Source organism: Carcharhinus amblyrhynchos, chromosome 6 (genome assembly GCF_965287045.1).
Source record: "Carcharhinus amblyrhynchos chromosome 6, sCarAmb.v2.hapA, whole genome shotgun sequence".
Taxonomy (NCBI): domain Eukaryota; kingdom Metazoa; phylum Chordata; class Chondrichthyes; order Carcharhiniformes; family Carcharhinidae; genus Carcharhinus; species Carcharhinus amblyrhynchos.
In genome coordinates this window covers 62,226,505-62,243,430 of record NC_137329.1, presented here as the reverse complement: position 1 = coordinate 62,243,430, position 16,926 = coordinate 62,226,505, and the positions used below count along the sequence as shown (strand labels likewise).

General features: G+C 48.4%; 1 protein-coding gene across 1 annotated transcript in view; it reads left to right on the top strand.

Moving 5' to 3' along the window:
- Window positions 1–16,926, top strand: part of cd82b (CD82 molecule b) — a 63,034-nt gene that overhangs the window by 11,336 nt on the left and 34,772 nt on the right. The window contains exon 2 of the mRNA XM_080190539.1: window positions 12,834–12,910. Coding sequence (XP_080046665.1) covers window positions 12,848–12,910 — 63 coding nt within the window. The 5' untranslated portion in view covers window positions 12,834–12,847. The remainder of the gene's footprint in view (window positions 1–12,833; window positions 12,911–16,926) is intronic.

Here is a 16,926-nt window from a genome sequence, read left to right as displayed (position 1 = left end):
CCCCCTTCCCTTCTGAGCAACAGGGACAGACACTGTGCCAGAGACCTGTACCCCGTGGCTTACCCCTGGTAAGTCATCCCCCCCAACACTATCCAAAATGGTATACTTGATATACAGAGGAATGGCCACAGGGGATTGCTGCACTGACTGCTTCTTACCCCTTCTGACAGTCACCCAAGTATCTTCATTTCTAGAAGTAACTACCTCCCTGTAGCTTTTATCTATAACTGTCTCTGCCTCCTGAATGATCCTGAATTTATCCAGTTCCAGCTCCAGTTCCCGAACACGGTCTTCAAGGAGCTGGAATTGGGTGCACTTCCTGCAGGTGTACTCAGCTGGGACACTAATGGTGTCCCTCACCTCAAACATCCCACAGGAGGAACATTGCACTGCCATCCCTGCTAACTTCCCTTACTAAGAAACGAAAGAGAAAAAAAAAGCTTACCTGATTTCCCTCTAATGCTGTAAGGTTAGAGGAGGTGATTATGTGGGAGACGCTACAGGTTTAGGGTCTCGGGTTTACCAAACATCCAACTTATATACCTGTAGAGGGAAAAAGAGTCCCAGAAGCCTCTGCACTCTGGTAAGTTTTTAAATGGGGAACTTACCTTCCCAACAGCCCCCTGGTTTCTGCTCTCGCAGTTCCCAATGCAGAAATGAAATGAAGGCCACTGGCTCCGTGAGGTAAGTTTTTAAATGGACAACGTACCTTCCCAACAGCCCCCTGGTTTCTGCTCTCGCCACACCCTCTGCAGCGAGAGAATGCAGAATGTAATTATACAGTCATAGCTAGGGTGTAGAGAAAAATCAACTTAATGCAAGGTAACTTCCTTCAAAAGTCTGACAACAGCGGGGAAGAAGCTGTTCTTGAGTCGGCTGGTACGTGAGCTCAGACTTTTGTATCTTTTTCCCGACGGAAAATGGTGGAAGAGAGAATGTCCGGGGTGTGTGAGGTCCTTAATTATGTTGGTTGCTTTGCGAGGCAGCAGGAAGTGTAGACAGAGTCAATGGATGGGAAGCTGATTTTGTGATGGATTGGGCTACATTTATGACCTTTTGTAGTTCCTTGTAGCCTTGGGCAGAGCAGGAGCCATACTAATCTGTGATACAACCAAAAATAGTGCTTCCTTTGGTGCAACTGTAAAAGTTGGCGAGAGTCGTAGCTGAAATGCCAAATTTCCTGAGTTTTCTGAGAAACTTAGAGGCTTTGGTGGGCTTTCTTAACTATAGTGTCAGCATGGGGGGACCAGGACAGGTTGTTGGTGATCTGGACACCTAAAAACTTGAAGTTCTCGACTCTTTCTATTTTGTCCCTGTTGATGTAGACAGGGGCATGTCCTCCTTTACGCTTCCTGAAGTCGATGACAGTCTCCTTTATTTTGTTGATGTCGAGGGAGAGATTATTGTTGCTGCACCAGATTCTCTATTGCATTCCTGTAGTCTGTCTCGTCTTGATAGGCAAGGGGATTAAGGGTTATGGGGAGAGGGCGGGAATGTGGAACTGAGACATGACAGATCAGCCATGATCTTATTGAATGGCGGGGCAGGCTCGTGGGGCTAGATGGCCTACTCCTGCTCCTATTTCTTATGTTCTTATTGTTTTGAGATTTGACCCACTACGATGGTGTCATCAGCAATCGAAATGAAGGGGAATTTGGCCCCACAGCATCAATGTATAAGGAGTATAGTAGGGGGCTGAGAACACAGCCCTATGGGACACCAGTATTGAGAATGATCATGGAAGAGATGTTGCCTATCCTTACTGATTGTGGTCTGTGCATTGGGAAGTTCAGGATCCAATCACAGAGGGAGGAGCCAAGGCTCGGGCCATGTAGTTTGGAGTTGGGTTTGTTGGGAATAATGGTGTTGAAGGCTGAGCTGTAGTCAATAAATAGGAGTCTGACATAGGTGTCTTTGTTATCCAGATGTTCAAGGGTTGGGTGCAGGGCCAGGGAGATGGCGTCTGCTTTGGACCTGTTGCAGCGATAGGTAAACTGTAGTGGACCTGGTGCTCTGACATAGTGGTACACACTGGCTGCAGCATGGCTGGTGGGAGGTTGCCGACACTAACGGGAAGAAACTGCAGGTGTCCTTACAGAATATTCTCGAGAACCTCTAGGCCTAGAAAGCCTGGTTTCAGTCTTGGCCGCCTGACAGGCAACATCGGGTGGCACGGTAGTACAGTGATTAGCACTACTGCTTCACAGCTCCAGGGTCCTGGGTTCGATTCCCGGCTTGGGTCATTCTCTGTGTGGAGTCTGCACATTCTTCTTGTGTCTGTGTGGGTTTCCTCCGGGTGCTCCGGTTTCCTTCCACAGTCCAAAGATGTGTGTGTTAGGTTGATTGGCCATGCTAAAATTGCCCTTAGTGTCCTATGATGCGTAGGTTAGAGGGATTAGTGGGTAAATATGGAGGGATATGGGTGGGATTGTGGTCGGTGCAGAGTCGATGGGCTGAATGGCCTCTTTCTGTACTGAAGGGTTTCTATGATCTTCTATGATCAGTGGGAGAGATGCTGGGGGAGTGGTACCAGTAATCTGGAGGCTCAGGCTCTGGCATCACAGCAAATGGTGGAATTGAAATTTCACAAGTAAATCTGGAATTGAAAAGTTAGTCTCAGTATGGTAGCCATGGCAACAACCATCTGGTACACTTTAGGGAAGGAAATCTGCTGTCTTGATTCTTAACTGCCCTTTACAATTCAAGGGCAATTAGGGATGGGTAACAACTGCTGACTTTGCCAATGATGGCTACATTCTATAAAAGGATAGATGAAAAGGGCCCTGACGGAGTGGCAGCAATGGGGTCATGAATATTGTCACCCTGAGAGAGAACAGCTCATGGTTCACAGAGCTTTAGCAATCTGGGTTTGCTGGGTTAACTGGCAAAGGCACTGCCATCTACAGCCTGAGTCTCACACTGCAATCTGAGCTAGCACTGCCTTCTGTTCTCATTCCGCCACCCCAATCTGAGCTGACACTGCAGCACTCCAGCACTTGGTGACTTCTGTTTGTGTTGCGATGCTAACTGAGGCATCAGCCATCAGATGCAGCATCCCGCCGAGGTCCATGAATATCCTCAATGACCTTCTTGCCACATCCACACTGGAAAGAGTGGGGCAAGCTGGGAACTGGATCCCCCCAGGGAGTGGGATCTCTGATGGAGTGTCAGTGTGTTAAACATTGCTGTGAGCCAATGCGAGTTTCACATGGAGCAGAGTGTTTCTTCATCAATCTCTTCCTCCAATGGGACTACAGAATTCCACATTGGAGCTGGGCATTTCCTGGCTATCTGCTGCAGAATGATATAAAGGTTATTGTTATAGCGCGTGGGGAAAACAAGATTTGATGTTGGCTGTATGGACCGTTTGTAATTCCGAAGTGAGTGTGCCATGTAAGTACCCTTCATTCACTGGCATTAATCGAAAGGGCAGGTGGAGGAAGCTACACCATGAAACACTATCCTAGAAACAGACAGGCTGTACATAGACAAGTTAATGAGTAAACTCTCTAAACTTTAGAGAGAAGTATTCACCTGAGTGTTTTGACAACTCCATAATGTAGGATCAGGAGAACCTCTCAAAACTGGAAGTAAATGATCCCACCCTGTCAAAATACAGGGCAGGCAGACAGGTATTAAGCTGGAGGCTGAGTGATTATTTATTGCTCAGTTATATATCCTAGACCCCGATTTAAAATGGGAGACCTTGGTGCCTCAGCAGTTTAACTCATTTGTTCAGCCTGAAATAAGCTGAGGCACATTAATGCTGTCTGAGCATGTGACAGGTACTCCGCCTGTGATATACACTGGCAGCAACAGGTTGTAAGTACTCCTCAAATTCATTCAGGTTCCACTTCTGACACCATAGACAGATCTACAACTCTGATCCCTGTTCCCAACACTGGTTTAACTCTAATCCTTCCTTCAAACACTGGTCTAACTCTGACTATTGGTCCCAACACTGGTCTAACTCCGATCCCAACACTGGTCTAACTTTGATCCCTGCTCCTAACACTGATCTAATTCTGATCCCTGCTCCCAACAGTAGTCTAACTCTGATCCCTGTTCCCACTACTGGTCTAACTCTGATCTGTGTTCCCAACACTGGTCTAATTCTGATCATTGATCCCAACATTGGTCTAACGGTGATCATTGATCGCAGCACTGGTGTAACTGTGATCCCTGTTCCCAACACTATTCTAACTCTGATCCCTGCTCCCAGTGTTGGTCTAACTCTGATCCATGTTCCTAACACTGGTCTAACTCTGATCCCTGCTCCCAACATTGATTTTACTCTGACCCCTGCTCCCAATATTGGTGTAATCTGATCCCTGCTTCTAACAATGGTCTATCTCTGATCCCTGTTCCTAGCACTGTTCTAACTCTGATCATTGATCCCAACATGGTCTAACTTTGATCCCTGTTCCTAACTCTGGTTTAACTCCGATTCCTGCTCCTAACACTGGTCTAACTCCAATCCCTGTTCCTAACACTGGCCTATTTCTGATCCCTGCTCCCAACACTGATCTCAATCTGACCCATGCTCACTATATTGGTCTAACTCTGACCTCTGCTTCTAACAATGGTCTAACTCTGATTCCTATTCCTAACACTGTTCTAACTCTGCTCCATGTTCCTAACACTGTTCTAACTCTGCTCCATGTTCCTAACACTGTTCTAACTCTGCTCCATGTTCCTAACACTGTTCTAACTGCTCCATGTTCCTAACACTGTTCTAACTCTGCTCCATGTTCCTAACACTGTTCTAACTCTGCTCCATATTCCTAACACTGTTCTAACTCTGCTCCATGTTCCTAACACTGTTCTAACTCTGCTCCATGTTCCTAACACTGTTTTAACTCTGCTCCATGTTCCTAACACTGTTCTAACTCTGCTCCATGTTCCTAACACTGTCCTAACTCTGCTCCATGTTCCTAACACTGTTCTAACTCTGCTCCATGTTCCTGACACTGTTCTAACTCTGCTCCATGTTCCTGACACTGTTCTAACTCTGCTCCATGTTCCTGACACTGTTCTAACTCTGCTCCATGTTCCTGACACTGTTCTAACTCTGCTCCATGTTCCCGACACTGTTCTAACTCTGCTCCATGTTCCCGACACTGTTCTAACTCTGCTCCATGTTCCTGACACTGTTCTAACTCTGCTCCATGTTCCTGACACTGTTCTAACTCTGCTCCATGTTCCTAACACTGTTCTAACTCTGCTCCATGTTCCTAACACTGTTCTAACTCTGCTCCATGTTCCTAACACTGTTCTAACTCTGCTCCATGTTCCTAACACTGTTCTAACTCTGCTCCATGTTCCTAACACTGTTCTAACTCTGCTCCATGTTCCTAACACTGTTCTAACTCTGATCCATGTTCCTAACACTGTTCTAACTCTGATCCATGTTCCTAACACTGGTCTAACTGACCCCTGCTCATAACACTGGTCTAACTATGATCCCTGTTCCTAATACTGGTCTAACTCTAACCATTGATCCCAAAACCGGTCTAACTTTGAACCCCGCTCTTAACACTAGTCTAAATCTGATCCTTGCTCCAACACTGGTCTTACCTGATAGAAGTTTACAAAATGTTGAGAGGAATAGATAGGGTGGACTCTCAGAGGCTATTTCCCCGGGTTGAAATGGTCGCTACGAGAGGACACAGATTTAAGGTGCGGGGAGGGAGGTTCAGAAGTGATGTTAGGGGTAAGTTTTTCACTCAGAGGGTGGTGAGTGAATGGAATCGGCTGCCGTCAGTGGTGGTGGAGGCGAACTCGCGGGGGTCTTTTAAAAGACTCCTGGATGAGTATATGGGGTTTAATGAGATTGAGGGTTATAGATAGGTCTGTAGGTTGGTAGGTGATGATGTGATCGGCGCAACTTGTGGGCCGAAGGGCCTGTTTGTGCTGTAGTGTTCTATGTTCTATGTTCTATTCTGATCCTTGCTCCCAATAATGGTCTAACTCTGACCCCTCCTCCTCACCATGGTTTAACACTGATTCCTGCTGTCAACATTGGACTAACTGATCCCTGCTCCGAACACTGGTCTAACTCTAACCTTTAATCCCAACACTGGTCTAAGTCTAATCCCCTTCCTAACACTCATCTAATTCTGATCTTGTTTCTGAACAGTGGTCTAACTCTGATTCATGCTCCAAACACCGGTCAAACTCTGATCCCTGCTCCTAACATTGGTCTAACTGTGTTCAGTGGTCCCAACACTGATCTAGTTCTGATCATCGATCCCAGCAGTGGTCTAACTCTGATCCATGTTCCTAACTCTGGTTTAACACTGATTGCTGTTCCTAATACTGGTCTAATTTTGATTCCTGCTCCCAACACTGGTCTAAGTCTGATCCCTGTTCCTAACAGTGGTCTAACTGTGATCCCTGCTCCTAACACTGGTCTGACTCTGAACCCTGCTCCCAACACTGGTCTAACTGATCCCTGCTCCTTGTACTGGTCTAACTCTGATTCCTGCTCCTAACTCTCATCCATCTAATTCTGAACCCTGCTCCTAACATTGGTCTAACTCTGATCCCTGTTCCCAACACTGGTCTAACTCTGATCATTGATCCCAACACTGGTCTAAATCTGATCATTGATCCCAACAGTGGTCTAACCCTGTCCTTGCTCCCGCCGGACTAACTCTTATCCCTGTTATCAACTCTCGTCTAACTCTGACCATGGATCCCAACACTGGCCTAACTGTGATCCCTGTTCCTAACACTGGTCTCACTCTGATCCCTGCTCCCAACACTGGTCCAACTCTGATTCCTGTTCCTAACTCAGGCCTAATTCTGATCCCTGCTCCCAACACTGGCCTAACTGTGATCCCTGCTCCCAACACTGCTCTAACTCTGATCCCTGCTCCCAATACTGGTCTAACTCTGATCCCTGCTCCTAACACTGGTCTAACTCTGATCCCTGCTCCTAACACTGGTCTCACTCTGATCCCTGCTCCCAACACTGGTCCAACTCTGATTCCTGTTCCTAACTCAGGCCTAATTCTGATCCCTGCTCCCAACACTGGCCTAACTGTGATCCCTGCTCCCAACACTGCTCTAACTCTGATCCCTGCTCCCAATACTGGTCTAACTCTGATCCCTGCTCCTAACACTGGTCTAACTCTGATCCCTGCTCCTAACACTGGTCTCACTCTGATCCCTGCTCCCAACACTGGTCCAACTCTGATTCCTGTTCCTAACTCAGGCCTAATTCTGATCCCTGCTCCCAACACTGGCCTAACTGTGATCCCTGCTCCCAACACTGCTCTAACTCTGATCCCTGCTCCCAATACTGGTCTAACTCTGATCCCTGCTCCTAACACTGGTCTAACTCTGATCCCTGCTCCTAACACTGGTCTCACTCTGATCCCTGCTCCCAACACTGGTCCAACTCTGATTCCTGTTCCTAACTCAGGCCTAATTCTGATCCCTGCTCCCAACACTGGCCTAACTGTGATCCCTGCTCCCAACACTGCTCTAACTCTGATCCCTGCTCCCAATACTGGTCTAACTCTGATCCCTGCTCCTAACACTGGTCTAACTCTGATCCCTGCTCCTAACACTGGTCTCACTCTGACCCTTCTTCCCAACACTGGTCTAACCCTGACCTTTGATCCCAACACTGTTCTAAGTCTAATCACTTACCTAAAATTGGTCTGATTCTGACCCCTGTTCCTAACACTGGTCTAACTCTGATTCCTGCTCCGAACACTGGATCCCTGGTCCTTACAGTAGTGTAACCCAATATTGGTCTAACTCTGATCTCTGCTTTTAACAATGGTTCAACTCTGATCGCTATTCCTAACACTGTTCTAACACTGATGCCTGCTCCCAGCACTGGTCTTACTCTGACCCCTGCTCCCAGCACAGGTCTTACTCTGACCCCTGCTCCCAGCACAGGTCTTACTCTGACCCCTGCTCCCAATATTGGTCGAACTCTGATCCCTGCTCCTAACACTGTTCTAACTCTGACCACTGCACCTAACACTGGTCTAATTCTGATTGCTGCTCCCAACACTGCTCTAACTCTGATCTCTGCCCCTAACACTGGTCTTACTCTGATCCCTATTCCTAACTCTGGCGTAACTCTGATTCCTGCTCCTAACACTGGTCTACCTGTTCCCTGCTCCTAACACTGGACTAACCCTGATTCCTGTTCCTAATACTACTCTAACTCTGATCATTGATCCTGACACTGGTCTAACTGTGATGCCTGTTCCCAACACCGGTCTCATTCTGACCCCTGCTCCCAATACTGGTCTCATTCTGACCCCTGCTCCCAACACTGGTCTAAGTCTAATCCCTTTCCTAATATTGGCCTAACTCTGATGCCTGTTCCTAACAGTGGTCTAACTCTGATTCGTGCTCGTAACACTGGTCTAACTCTGATCTGTGTTCCCAACACTGGTCTAATTCTGATCATTGATCCCAACATTGGTCTAACTCTGACCCCTGTACCTAACACTGGTCTAACTTTGATCTGGCTCCCAACACTGGCCTAACTCTGATCCCTGCTCACAACACTGGCCTAACTCTGATCCCTGCTCCCAACACTGTCCTAACTCTGATCCCTGCTCACAACATTGGCCTAACTCTGATCCCTGCTCACAACACTGGCCTAACTCTGATCCCTGCTCACAACACTGGACTAACTCTGATCCCTGCTCACAACACTGGACTAACTCTGATCCCTGCTCCCAACACTGGTCTAACTCTGATCCTTGCTCCCAACACCGAACTAAGTCTGATCCCTGTTATCAACACTGTCTAACTCTGATTCCTGCTCCTGACATTGGTCTAATTCTGATCCCTGCTCCCAGCACTGGTCTAACTCTGATCATTGATCCCACGCTGGTCAACTCTTATCCCTGCTCCTAACACCGGTCTAATGCTGATCCCTGTTCCGAACTCTGGTCGAACTCTGATCATGGATCCCAACACTGGTCTAACTGTGATCCCTGTTCTGAACACTGGTCTCACTCTGACCCCTGCTCCCAACACTATTCTAACCTTGACCTTTGAACCCAACACTGGTCTGTGTCTGATTCCTTTCCTAACGTTGGTCTAACTCTGATCTGTGTTCCCAACACTGGTCTAACTCTGACCCCTGCTCCTAACACTGGTCTAACTCTGATCCCTGCTCCCAACACTGGTCTACCTCTGATCCCTGTTCCCAACTCTGGTCTAATTCCAATTCCTGTTCCTAACACTGGTCTAAATCTGATCCCTGCTCCCAGTACTGGTCTTACTCTGACCACTGCTCCCAATATTGGTCTAACTCTGATCCCTGCTTTTCACAATGGTCTAACTGTGATCTCTGCTCCTAACACTGATCTATCTCTGATCCCTGTTCCCAACACTGGTCTAACTCTGATTCCTGTTCCTAACTCTGGTCTAATTCTGATTTCTATTCCTAACACTGGTCTAATTCTGATTCCTGCTCCTAACACTGGTCTAACTCTGATCCCTGCTCCCAGTACGGTCTTACTCTGACGCCTCCTCCCGATATTGGTCTAACTCTGATCCCTGCTCTTAACACTGGTCTAACTCTGATCTGTGCTCCTAACAGTGATCTATCTCTGATCCCTGCTCCCAACACTGGTCTAACTCTGACCTCTGCTTGCAACACTGGTCTAACTCTGATCCCTGCTCCCCGCACTTACTCCCAAGAATGGAAAGTAGAGTGGTCTCTGCTGGGTAATTAATCCATGAAGCTGTCAGGTTAATGCGATGTGGAGACCTTTCACTCTTGGAGTATATGGTAATCCCTGTATGGTGCCAGTTGAAGGGTATGTTATATTTGTTTGTGCTGATGTGGTGAGCTGTTGAAGCTGCAGTAACATTTCACTGCCACTTCGTCCGAATTTAATGTACTGTTTACATTTCATGCTCTATTGGCTTTATGTCTTTTCTGTGAGATGATTATCATTTTGATGGTGCATTGGCTGCTCAGATCCATTGCAATAAACACTCTAATAGTGAGGTCATGTCCCTGGGGGCTGTTTTGCCCTTGAGAGGGTACACCTTCCACCTGTAACTGTGGGAAGGGACATAATCTCAGCATAGTCTCGATGGGAGCTAGGTTACCATGGGAACAGATATTGAAGAGAGCTGCTAAGGATATATACCGGCATTGGAGGATAACACAGAATGCGGATGGCCAATTCTGTGTGCTCAGTAATGACCTTCAGGGTTCACCTTCAGCGTCCATTGTTATAGAAACCCGTTTTCCAGAATCTTCCTGGTTTACAAGCTGCCTATCATTGACACTGTATTATTAAACTTCCTGTTTTACAGGAAACCAGCTCATTTTCATTCCATTGCTGAAGGTCTTTGGAGTTGGATTGATTAAGGGCAATCGTTTGTAACAGAAGGAAACCTATGAAATAGCTTGCCCCTGTCACATTGTGGCACGATGGTGTTGTCACTGAACTAGTAATCCAGAGACCCAGGGTACCACTCTGAGAACTTGGCTTCAAATCCCTCCACAGTAGATGGTAGAAATTGAATTCAATAAAAAAATTCTGGGACTAAAATAATTTTTGGTTGTAATAGAAACTCATCTTGTTCATTATTGGGAAAGGAATTTAGGGAAGGAAATCTGTCATCCTTCCCTGGTCTGGCCTACATGAGAATCCAGACCCACAAAAACATGGTTGGCCCTCTAAAATGGCTTAGCAAACCACTCCAAGTCAGAAGTGCCCATATCCCATGCATGAATAATAAAGTATCACCGTCAACTCTTTCAGCATGGTGTTCTATGATAGTCTCAGATTCTCATGAAGTTGGGTAGAATAGTTGACCTCTTGTTAAGGTGGTTTAAAATAGCTCCTGGGTTAGTTTAAAGGAGAGATTTAAATAACTCTGTCCTTAGCCACTTGCTGTTATCCTTGGAACTTTCCCCACAATCTCCTCTCTTCCCCACTTGGTCAATCCCAGTCCGGAAGATAAAGGCCAATCCCGGCCAAGGGGTAAAGGCCGAATCCAGTCCTGGGGTTAAAGATCAATCCCGGTCTAGGGGCAAAGGTCAATTCCGGTCCGGGGCAAAGGTCAATTCTGGTCCAGGGGCAAAGGTTGATCTCATCCTGGGGGTGGAGGTCGATCCCTTCCTGGGGGTGGAGGTCGATCCCTTCCTGGGGGTGGAGGTCGATCCCTTCCTGGGGGTGGAGGTCGATCCCTTCCTGGGGGTGGAGGTCGATCCCTTCCTGGGGGTGGAGGTCGATCCCTTCCTGGGGGTGGAGGTCGATCCCTTCCTGGGGGTGGAGGTCGATCCCTTCCTGGGGGTGGAGGTCGATCCCATCCTGGGGGTGGAGCTCGATCCCATCCTGGGGGTGGAGCTCGATCCCTTCCTGGGGGTGGAGGTCGATCCCTTCCTGGGGGTGGAGGTCGATCCCTTCCTGGGGGTGGAGCTCGATCCCATCCTGGGGGTGGAGGTCGATCCCAATCCAGGGGGTGGAGGTCGATCCCAGTCCAGATGGTAGAGGTCCATCCAATCCTGGGGGTAGAGGATTGGATAAAAGTCGATCCTAGTCCTGGGGTCAAAGGTCGATCCCAGTCCAGGGGTCAAAGGTTGATCCCAGTCCTGTGGGCAAAGTTCGATCTCAGTCCCGGTGACAAAGTTCCATGCCAGTCCTGGGGGCAAAGGTCGATCCCAGTCCAGGGGTCAAAGGTTGATCCCAGTCCTGTGGGCAAAGTTCGATCTCAGTCCCGGTGACAAAGTTCCATGCCAGTCCTGGGGGCAAAGGTCGATCCCAGTCCTGGGGTAAAGGTTGATCCCAGTCCCGGGGGCAAAAAGCAATCCCAGTCCTGGGGATAAAGGTAGAACAAAGAACAAAGAAAATTACAGCACAGGATCAGGCCCTTCGGCCCTTCAATTGACCATGTTGCCCATCTGAACTAAAGCCTCCTATCCTTCCGGGGACCATATCCCTCTGCTCCCATCCTATTCATGTATTTGTCAAGACAGCCCTCAGAAGTCACTATCGTATCTCCTTCCACCACCTCCTCTGGCAGCGAGTTCGAGGCATCCACCACCCTCTGTGTAAAAATCTGCCTCGTACATCTCCTTTAAACCTTGTCCTTTGCACCTTAAACCTATAGTGCTAGTAATTGACTCTTCCACCCTGGGAAAAAGCTTCTGACTATCCTTTCTGTCCATGCCCCTCATAATCTCGTAGAGTTCTATCAGGTTGCCCTTCAAAGCACATTCCAGTTTCTCCAATCTCTCCTCATAGCTAATGCCCTCCATGCCAGGTTACATCCTGGTAAATCTTTTCTGTACCTCTCCAAAGCCTCCACATCCTTCCAGAATTGAACAGAATTCCAAATGTGGCCTAACTAAGGTTCAATAAAGCTGCAACGTGACTTGCCAATTTTTAGACTCAATGCCCCGGCTCATGAAGGCAAGCATGCCGGGTTAATCCCGGTCCTGGGGGCAAAGGCCAATCCCAGTCCTGGAGGTAATGTTTGATCGTACTCTTGGGGTAAAGGTCAATCCCAGTCCTGGGGGTAAAGGTCAATCCCAGTCCTGGGGGTAAAGGTCAATCCCAGTCCAGGGGTAAAGGTCAATCCCAGTCCTGGGGGTAAAGGTCAATCTCAGTCCAGGGTGTAAAGGTCAATCCCAGTCCTGGGGGTAATGTTTGATCCCAGTCTTGAGGTCAAACCTCATGTCTTGCTGAAAATGAAGTATTGTTCATTGTTACAGTTAAGGAGACTGTGCTGATTTTGGTTTTATTACATTATAATTTAATTATTGTCTGTATGATTTGGAATTGATTGATACCAGTCTGAAATAAGTTTCTATTTTTTTCTTCACACAGATCACTTGGAAAACATGGGAGGAGGCTGTATTAAAGCCACCAAGTATTTCCTATTCCTCTTCAACCTGCTCTTTTTTGTAAGTATAATACTTGTTCCTCTGGTATCAACCTAAACAGCCATTCAGACCACATTAGCATTTGTTAAATTAACCAATCCTTGGGTTTTCTGGATCCTTAACACATTCTGAGACTTGGTGGACATCTTTTTGTCAAATCTCCTCCTCTCTGCAGAAAACCGTAGTCACCTGGACTCCGGTTTTACAGCTGGAGTCTAGAGCCGGAACTTTGCCACTTTGCCACCTTGCCCACCCTGGGATTGGTGAAGGTGCAGGTCCGACAATGGAAATTTCTGTTGACCTCGGGCATCAATTTTCAGCCTCACCTGAGCGAGGATGTAAAATCCTGTTCTATATATATATTGCTCAGGCCAGGGGAAGAGGGGAAGGTGCTGAGTACCATGCTTACTGAAAGAAAAATAGTTTGCAGTGTTCCCAGTGTCCAGCTGATGTACAATCCACACAGTTTATGTAGACACAACTTCGATCAAATTCCAATGGTCCATATAGGGTGCTGGCACATAAGGCCAGTGTTGGCACATGAGGGGGTGCTGGCCCTGAAGTGGGTTGGTACTGAGGAGGGGTACTGGCACTGAGGAGGCGTTGGCCTGAGGGGAGCATTGGCACTGAGGTGAAGGAGATACTTTGGCCTGAGGTAGGATGCTTGAGGTTGTTGTTGTTAACGTTCCAGTCTAACATTACATTACCCAGTGAAAGCGCGTGTATGGAAAATGAACAAAAATAAACCAAACTGAAACTCAATATTCAGAATATTAACAATTTGACTGAATATGGTTGGAAGGGTTGTGCCCCTGGACTGCAGTTTGTGAGGGTTCATGGACGGTGAAACTACCCCAATCGCATGCAATTCTGTTTAGAATCATCTTAGCTGAAAGTCATTAACTTTGAGAGTGAGCTGGAAACAGTCAGATTAGCAAGAGAAGTCAGTGTAAGGATTGTCAGTTCCAACCGGTGCACGCAGCTGGTAAAGAGAAAGATGTAGAGAATGGGGTTTGTGGATCGATAGTAGAGAACTCAGAGAGAGAGGGAAAACATGGAACCACAGAAATAAACACTATCCAACAGATTGGTTCTACTCCCACTCTGTGGAGATACAGGCGGCTCCTCACAGGCCATGGAGATACAGGCAGCTCCTCACAGGCCATGGAGATACAGGCGGTTCCTCATTGACTGTGGAGATACAGGCAGCTCCTCACAGGCCATGGAGATACAGGCGGTTCCTCATTGACTGTGGAGATACAGGTAGCTCCTCACAGGCCATGGAGATACAGGCGGTTCCTCATTGACAGTGGAGATACAGGCCATTCCTCACTGACTGTGGAGATACAGGCAGCTCCTCACAGGCCATGGAGATACAGGCGGTTCCTCATTGACTGTGGAGATACAGGCAGCTCCTCACAGGCCATGGAGATACAGGTGGTTCCTCATTGACTGTGGAGATACAGGCAGCTCCTCACAGGCCATGGAGATACAGGCGGTTCCTCATTGACAGTGGAGATACAGGCCATTCCTCACTGACTGTGGAGATACAGGCGGCTCCTCATTGATTGAGGAGATATAGGCAGCTGCTCACTGACTGTGGAGATACAGGTGGCTCTACACTGACTGCAGAGGTACAGGAGCCTCCTCACTGTTCCTATGGCAATACAGACGCCTCCTCACTGACTGTGGAGATACAGATGGCTCCACACTGACTGTTGTGATACTGGTAGCTCTTCACTGACTGCGGAGATACAGGCAGCTCCTCACTGACTGTGGACATATAGATGGTTCCTCTTTGATTGTGGAGATACAGGAGTTTTTTCACCGAATCTATGGAGGTACAGGCAGTTCCTTACTGACTGTGGAGATACAAGCAGCTCCTCACTGACTATATGGCAATACAGGTGACTCCTTACTGACTGTGGAGATATAAGTGGCTCCACACTGACTGCAGAGGTACAGGTGGCTCCGCGCTGACTGCAGAGCTACAGGCGGCTCCGCGCTGACTGCCGGGGTACAGGCGGCTCCGCGCCGACTGCCGGGGTACAGGCGGCTCCGCGCCGACTGCCGGGGTACAGGCGGCTCCGCGCCGACTGCCGGGGTACAGGCGGCTCCGCGCCGACTGCCGGGGTACAGGCGGCTCCGCGCCGACTGCCGGGGTACAGGCGGCTCCGCGCCGACTGCCGGGGTACAGGCGGCTCCGCGCCGACTGCCGAGGCACAGGCGGCTCCGCGCCGACTGCCGGGGCACAGGCGGCTCCGCGCCGACTGCCGGGGCACAGGCGGCTCCGCGCCGACTGCCGGGGCACAGGCGGCTCCGCGCCGACTGCCGGGGCACAGGCGGCTCCGCGCCGACTGCCGGGGCACAGGCGGCTCCGCGCCGACTGCCGGGGCACAGGCGGCTCCGCGCCGACTGCCGAGGCACAGGCGGCTCCGCGCCGACTGCCGAGGCACAGGCGGCTCCGCGCCGACTGCCGAGGCACAGGCGGCTCCGCGCCGACTGCCGAGGCACAGGCGGCTCCGCGCCGACTGCCGAGGCACAGGCGGCTCCACACTGACAATGGAGTACAGTTGGCTCCACACTGTGGAGGTGCAGGCAGCCCCGTGCGGACTGTGGAGGTGCGGGGGGCTCCTCACTGAGTCTGGTGTATAATTATAGCAGAGCACTTGGAAAAATCAAAGGAATCAGGCAGAGTCAACATTGTTTTGTGAGAGAGAATCCATCTTTAACCAATTTATTGGCATTCTGTGAAGAAATAATAAGGAGGAACCAGTGGATATAGACTAATTAGTTTTCCAGAAGGTATTTTATAAGGTGCCACATCAAAGCTTATTGCAGCAAAGAGAAACATATGGTATAGGAGGTAATATACTGGCATGGATACAAGTTTGGCTATCTAACCAGAATTTGAGAGTTGGCATAAATTGGTCATTTTCTGTTTGGCAAGATGTGACATATGGGATGCTTCAGGGATTACTTCTGGGCCTCAACTTTTAACAATTTGTGCAAATGATTTGGACAAAGGGACAGAAAGTATGGTTTCTAAGTTTGTTGACGACACAAAGATAAATAGGAAAGTTCTGAAGAGGACACAAGGAGGCCACAAGAGGATATAGAATGGTTATGTGAGTGGGCAAAAATCTGGCAAACGGAATATTGTGTGGACAAATGTGAGCTTGTCCATTTTAGCAGGAAGAATAAAAAAGGCATACTAATTAAATGGTGAAAGATTGTAGAGCTTTGAGATGCAGAGGGATCTGAGTGTGAATCACAAAAGGCTAGTATACAGATACAGCAAGTAATTAGGAAAACTAATAGAATGTCATTGTTTATTGCAAGATGAGGTGAGAGTGACAGCCCTTGACATCAAGACAGCATTTGACTGAGTGTGGCATCAAGCAGCCTAAGCAAAACTGGAATCAATGGGAATCGGGGGAAAATTCTCCACCCGTTGGAGTCGTACCTGCTACATAGGAAGATGGTTGTGGAGGTCATTCAGCTCAGCTCCAGGACATCTCTGCACTAGTCCCTCAGGGTAGTGTCCTACACCCAGCCATCTTCAACTGCTTCATCAGTGACCTTCCTTCCATCATAAGGTCAGAATTGGGGATATTTGGTTCAATGTTCAGCACCATTCGTGACTCTGCAGATACTGAAGCAGTTCATGTCCAAATGCAGCATGACCCGGACAATATCCAGGTTTGGGCTGACAAGAGAGGATCTAATCAATGCCCCTTGACATTCAGTGGCATTACTATCACTGAATCCCCCACTATCAACATTCTGGGGGTTACCATTGACCAGAAACTGAACTGGACTAGCTATATAAATACTGTAGCTACCAGAGCAGATCAAAGTCCAGGAATCCTGCAGTGAGTGACTCGCCTCCTGACTCCCCAAAGCCTATCTACCATCTACAAGGCAGAAGTTAGGATTGCCTGAATGAGTACAGCTCCAACAACACTCAAGAATCTTGACACCATCTAGGACAAAGCAGCCATTGATCGGCACCACATCTACAAACATTCACTCCC